The sequence below is a fragment of the Phyllobates terribilis genome, unplaced genomic scaffold (genome assembly GCF_046119375.1).
Source record: "Phyllobates terribilis strain yellow unplaced genomic scaffold, ASM4611937v1 Scaffold_1__5_contigs__length_1240528914, whole genome shotgun sequence".
In the NCBI taxonomy this organism is placed as follows: Eukaryota; Metazoa; Chordata; class Amphibia; order Anura; family Dendrobatidae; genus Phyllobates; species Phyllobates terribilis.
Genome location: NW_027362761.1, coordinates 780,684,058 through 780,690,823, shown reverse-complemented (window position 1 = coordinate 780,690,823; position 6,766 = coordinate 780,684,058). Strand labels below are relative to the sequence as shown.

At 37.7% G+C, this 6,766-nt stretch overlaps 1 protein-coding gene across 1 annotated transcript; it reads right to left on the bottom strand.

The window, feature by feature from the left end:
* Positions 1–607: 607 nt before the first annotated feature.
* On the bottom strand, positions 608–5,780 carry PRDM8 (PR/SET domain 8). Its single transcript, XM_073655198.1, has 4 exons — positions 5,491–5,780; positions 4,078–4,308; positions 2,796–3,027; positions 608–2,533 (listed from the first exon to the last, which is right to left on the bottom strand). The coding sequence occupies exons 2-4, from the start codon at positions 4,303–4,305 to the stop codon at positions 1,221–1,223; spliced, it is 1,773 nt and encodes a 590-aa protein (XP_073511299.1). The 5' UTR covers positions 4,306–4,308; positions 5,491–5,780; the 3' UTR covers positions 608–1,220.
* Between the last annotated feature and the right edge of the window lie 986 nt (positions 5,781–6,766).

The following is a 6,766-nucleotide window of genomic DNA, read 5'->3' as shown; positions in this document are numbered from 1 at the left end:
TGCCACTGCTTCATACTATAGCTATTCTGACACTATTCTACTGCTTTACTTTAATTATGTGCATAACACAATTTAATTTCTTACTTTACTAATATGTTTCATTCTGAGTATCACAGATTGAGGACTTTCTGCAGGTTTGCAAAATCTTTTGTATCTAATATTCTCTGAATGAAGAGAAAACAAGCCCAGCTAAGATCATTCTAACAATAATTTCCACTAAAGGGGACTGAATGCACAAACAACCCCACTCTGCCATTTCTCATTTCACTCATGTTTTGATCTGAACAGGAACAAGCAATGTGTACTAAGAATAATGCAACTACAAGCTTAAAATACAGATCTATACACATTTATCTAGCAGGGTCAGCAGAATGCTAACCTCTTTGTGTCTATGTGTTCTGCTAAAGTAAATGGGAGAAGACACATAATCATAAGATTTAAAGTCAGAAGATCAGATGTAACATCACATGTATAAAATGTGCTAACAAGAGCCTGTAGCTAAACTCCACTCAGTCACCCCAAACACCCTTGTCTTTCATGGCATGATCATTGCTAATACATAGACTGTAGCTCATTAGAAAGAAAGAAAGATGTTATAACAATTAAGTGGCTTGCAGAAAATAAAGCAATTTATTGTCAAAGCATTCAACATACTCGGATAAACTATACAGTATAATAAATCTGTTTTCCTTGGTTGGGTTGTGGAAGGTGGGGGGATGAAAAATAATTATGCACACTGGAATCCACTGGCACAAAATTACACTTTGTTTCAAAAAAGAAATACACATTTATGACAGTCTGACAGGAGTCCATACTGTTGTGATATTGCAATGGTCATGCATTTCCTGAATAACTGGTATGTCCTCTTTATTATCCATAAAAGGTGGACTGCTAAGAACAAGCCATCAGGTGATGCACAAATTGTCAATGCCCCACCCAAGTATTGTCCATTACTCCAAAGGAAAAGTAACCCTTAAATACATTGATAATTACATTTAAATCATAAGTGCTCCATAATTTAAAGTAGAAAGTTATGACAAATGCATCAATATGCTGCAATATATATGACATTTTAAAAAATGTACTCTTGGAAAGTGAAAATGCGTGCATTCAGAGAGATAAAGCTCACACAACTGATGCTGGAGGATCGAGCTGTCCATGGTCCTAGGTATCATGTGTGTGAGCATTTAGAAGTCCAAATACTAAAGCTGTCCATTAATCTAATTATGAGAGGTCATGTGCCTGGATAGGTGGTGACGTTCCCTGAAGGATTCATTACATATGGGGCACTTTAGTTTTTCCTCTCTCCTCCTCTTCACCAATGGTTCCATGGCATACTCCTTCTTGTGGTGGGACCTCATGTGGTAGACCAAATCAGATGTCATCCTAAAGGAAGCATTGCATTTGGCACACCAGTTTTGAGCTGGCAGACACAGGGAGGTAAAGGAAGGAGGCAGTAATGTAAGGGTTGAAGGCAGCTGTAATTGGAGGGGTGCAGCTGTGCTCTTTGGCCAAAAAGTAGTTGCAAAGAGGAAAGGACTTTGCTTTGGCATGCCTCCTGGTAGCGGGCAGTTGCCATTTAATTCAGGGCTCTGAAGCTTAACTGAGAGAGGATCAGACTGAAATAACCTGGCTGACCCAACACTGTCCCCATGACAATCCAAACTTACCCCGCTTTGTACCAGTTTTTGGCCCATTACCTGCAGAGGGGTTACATGGTTGAAGCTGCTTCTGGTCGGTTGTGAGAAAGCACTTTTCCTTTCCTGGTCTTGGTTTGCAATCCTGGGCACGCTGGTAAAGGCACTGCCCATAATTGTATTGTCCTCTGACTGATTTTCTGGCCTGATGTTCAATCTCTTCTCCCCACTTGGGCTGCCTGGGTGGGAGGAAGACCTGGCTTTAGCCTCAGAGTTTGGCTCAGCTTCTTCCACTCCTCTGGAAGCTTTTTTTACTTCTACAAATGCGCTTCTTTTGGCTTCTCCTGTCTCTGGGCTTGGTGGAGCATACAACTGTCCTCCTTCCTCTACATTAAAATAAGAGCTGCCTCTTAACGACTGAGGGCTACACACCAAGTCCTCTTTAGAAGAAGGTACAGGTCTGTCCATAAACCTGCCAGAAGCTTCTATTCTCCTCGATCTGTTGTCCTCTAAGTGATCCTCATACTTTCTTTTGGCTTTATGAAGGCTTTCAGAGGAACTCTCCGAGTCTTGGCGTGTCAGATGACATTTGGCTGGCGGGGAAGAACTAAAAGAGGAAGAGCTGGAGCCTCTAAAATTCTCCAAGTCCCTGGCCAAGTTGTGAAAGTCTGTTGTAGGCTTATGGTTCTCTTTTTGTGGCTGGTAAATCGATAACTTGTTATATTTGGTTGTAGACACCATAGCGTTTCGAGGTTCAAGTTCTCTATTGTCCTTACCCAGCTGTTCTGATTCGGAATTATGGATTCTCTTAGGGCAGCGAAATCGTACATGAGCCACATAAGGGAAGTCATGCTGAAATCTTTGACTACACTCCAAACATGTAGACTGTGTTGTACCTAAAACGGATGAAAAAAATCAATGATGAGAGATGTATCTCAGTCCTATGATAGATACAGTCCAAGTCCAAGAGATATTGACTGAGACAATGTAACAACCAAAATTGGGCTCAGTTTTTATCGTTTGATAGATATTTGGAGTGGAGAAGTAATCAAACAATAAAAGAGCTAGGAACTTATATCTAGGGAATTCTAGAAAGTTGGTGGAGCTAAAGGAGAAATGAGATTTATACATCCAGTATACTGTATATCTGGTACCTACCGGGAGTTTTTCCTTGTGCCCTAACAGGGTGTAGAAGAAGGAGGTCTGTGAGTTCTTTTCCATACCAGACTAATAGCTCTTCGTCTTTGGAAATTCTACGCAGAGATCTGTAGAACAGTTGTCCGTTCTTGATGTAGGCTTCCAGATTTTGTTCCTCTTTGTTTCTGGCAGATTGAACCAGACGGAGCCACATCAGACCCTCAGAGGAACCGTTTGCAGCTGAAGTGTCCACCTGCAGAAAAGGAAGGATAATGAGGTATAAGAGGGTTAAAAAGTCCCCCATGTGCAGAGCACTGGTCTTAGGGGATCCCAATGCACAGCAGAGCTTTATTATGGATGTAGACCATCAGAATGAATGGAAATCGTATGTCCAAGTGAATCACACACAGCTGACATGACAGCTCTCCATATGTTCTATCTGAAATGTGCTTTCACATGAACCAGTTTTCCAGATTGTCCTCACAACTTACATGTAGTTGTTTATTTCTACGTCTGGAGATAAATTGGCAAATCGGTCCTTTAAATAATTGCTCCTCGGTATTTCAAAAATTAAAGCTTATTTATCTATAGTCAGGCTGTTGTCTTCTAGCTGTAATATAATGATCTGACTATTCAGCACAATACAATAGCTAATGCTATAGATAGTGATCTTAATCTATAAGGCAAATGGAATAAGTGATCTACTAATTAAATAAAAGAAGGAAGAAAAAAAGAAAGAAAGAAAAGAGAAAGAAATGAAAGAGAAGGAAGCAATGAAAGAGAAAGAGAGAAAAAAAGAAAGAAAGAAAACTCGGCACATCAAATGTAGATTTTTGTAAAGATGCCAATAAAAATAAATCAGCACAATTGTGTCAACGTGTGTAAAATCACATATTTTTTACATTTTAATCTTCATATCCTATAACCGAATATCTATCTAATATCTATATATCTATTATCTATTTATCTAATGTATTATCTACATATTACCTATTATATATATGTTATCTATTTATTTGTCTCTCTGTCTGCCTATCTAATCACTAATAGTTTTAATAATATTAATAGAAGCTTTAGATACATATATATGAATATATATATATATATATGTGTGTGTGTATGTTTGTATGTATATATATATATATATATATATATATACACGATATAAACTACATAATTGACTGTCATTTATCAATATGTATCTAATAACTCATTTAACATTAAATGAGCTTTTTTGGTCTTCTACAGAATAAGCTTTTTATGCAGGAAATGTAAAGCAGAACCAAATAATTGCACCACTTACCCGAAATATGTAGGGCACTGTCCGCTTATCTGTGGATTTAAGGGCTATGAACGCTATACTATCATAGAGCGAAGTGTGGCTCAGGACACAGGGGCCAAAGATGGCATTCTCTGGTATATCACAGGTGGTGTAGACACTTGTAAATATATCCGTCAGACACTGCTGGACGGCCTTGGCGTCTCCATCCCAAATTGTTTTTTGAACTCCAGCGTCTTCCATGATTGACATGTCCTACAAGAGGGTGAGAGATGCCAACATTAGTGTCCAATATTTCTACTGTAGAGCTGCATAAGATTCATTTGTTCCATTAATCTTTACCTTTATGTTCCTTTGGGGTAGGGGTAACACCTACTGGTGGATCAATAAGCACTTAAATACTCGAGGGAATTCCTGTAATAACTTGATCTCAATCAGATGGGTTTTAAAGAACCTTGAGTAATTCTATTCATTCTTTGTGTATTGTAACTGAACTCCCAAGTGTTAAAGCAGCCTGCCAGTGGGTGCACAGAGAAAGGGCTTCTGTAGGCAGCAGCATTGAGGCTACAAGCATTTCTAGTAATTTGGATCCTATCAGGAACCTAGCGCAGTGTGACAGAAGAGCATGGAGAATGGATTTCAAGAGGACTGTCAATGTCACTGATTCCATGTCATGTAACCTTTAGCTCTAGTCTACAAGAGGGAACGTATGTCTGCTCATTACCATAATCCAGCCTTGTCCCTCAGAGACCTTAATTACAAGCAGTAAGAAGAGGCAATTATTATTATTATTATTATGTCTTCTGAATGTACTAATTTATTGACCAAGGCAAGTCTTCGTTTCCTTCTCACAGTTTAGGACTTTCCAGCAGATCAATACATCAAAAAGTCTTTAGCATCACCAACTGCTTCTCATTTTACTACTTGTTCTAAGTTTTTTTTTTAAGTCTCCCAAATAAATAAATTGTTCTATAGTACATATACAATCTATTGTCCCATTAAAGGAGTATAATTAAATTTCCAATAATTCTAATTAAACATGATTCTAATGTCTATAATAAAAGGCCTTTATTTAATAAGTGAAAAGTGAACGTTTAGGCTTCTGATTTTGAACATTGTCATTTACTGTACCGGACCTACAGAAGTAGATGCAGAATGTGGCTATGCCATATGATTGCTTAACCTGAAGGCATCCAGATTTTCTTGGTAGCTTTTGTCTCTTCCGATCCGGTTCTGCAGCTATGCTGAGCAGCCCCTTACAGGCTCCTGACTAAACCAGTGTCACTCCACTCACTTCTAATACACAGAGTGTCAGTAATCCGTATTGTTCACCGGAGTAACAAACACGTTTCTCACAAACACGTTTTTTGACTCCTCTACATGAACCCTATGTATATATGGAGTATTGAGAAGGACACAGCATGCACTGCCACTTACCAGGACGTCCCCTTCTTTCTATTCCCAGGGAAAAAGCTGATAAATGAGAAGTCCTTTTTTTCGGGTCCCAAAGATCTGTTCTATTACTGTAGTATTTCCATGTCCAGGGAGATGTCTTGCTGCTGCTTTCCTTACTCTTTGTAGACGGGTATAGATCAAGGATCGGATGAATGGGAGGGGGTGGGAAAGAGTAAATACAATCAGAAAGCGACCAAAATAGGGGGAAGAAAAAAAGAGGAAGACGAGGACTTGTGCAGATGGAGGCGACGCAGTGACTGACTGGCACACAGACACACACTTTTTGTTTGCTGCACATAATCTGCCCAATGACGCGTGACAGCCCACGTCCCCTCCCTTTAACTCTTCCCAGTCATGCCGGTCCCTCTTCTCCTGCTCATCCATTGCCTGCAGGGAATCTGGCTACCTGGGCTGACCGGTTGCCTGCATTTGCCTTAAAAAAAGTGGACTTTGCACTGACTGTGAAATCAAAAAATTATTTATATATATATATAAAATCTAAAAATCTAAAATACACACATATATATATATATATATATATATATATATATATATATATATATATATATATATGAAACTATATATTATGCATAAATAAATGTATATATACTGATTCAAATATTTAACATCTAAAATAAATATATATGAAGCTATACATAATTATATATATTAAACATATATGATCAAAATATAAGATAAAAAATATATTCTGTATATATATAGATATATATATCTATATATATATAGATATATATATGTAATTAAAGCAGTACTCCAAAAATAATGCAAATAATAGCCCATGTGTCTATGTTTCAGTTTACTTTCTAAAACATTCCTCATTTGTATTTTGCATTATTGCTGGAGTGCTGCTTCCATTTCTTGTTTCTACTGTTCAAGTTAGGGGTATGCCTGGGAAGCTTTGCACCCCCAGCTGCCCTTTTTATATATTACTGCACACTATATATATATAGATAGATATGTCATTGGTAAAATCCAAGTTTCAGATCGTCAGGTCTTCTAAACATGAGATTCAATGGTGTCAATTTGACTTATCGTACAGCTTGTATATGATAAGGTCTTCTATACACAATGACATATATATATATATATATATATATGTGTGTTTATTGCTCTATATATCGCTAATAAAAATGTAAAGTGTTAAAAAGATTGAATTTCATGATGTACACTCAATTTTCTGTTCCCAAATTTCCAGCCATCTACATATGACTATTTCGTACAGTGAGGGGTATCACAA

What these genes read in the sequence shown, in the direction of transcription:
- PRDM8 (XM_073655198.1), bottom strand. Translation starts at nt 4,305, where the DNA reads ATGTCAATCATGGAAGACGCTGGAGTTCAAAAAACAATTTGGGATGGA. An exon ending in CAGTGCCCTACATATTTCGG is followed by an intron (nt 3,028 to 4,077) that starts GTAAGTGGTGCA and finishes CCTTTTCTGCAG; the next exon opens with GTGGACACTTCAGCTGCAAA. An exon ending in GGCACAAGGAAAAACTCCCG is followed by an intron (nt 2,534 to 2,795) that starts GTAGGTACCAGA and finishes CATCCGTTTTAG; the next exon opens with GTACAACACAGTCTACATGT.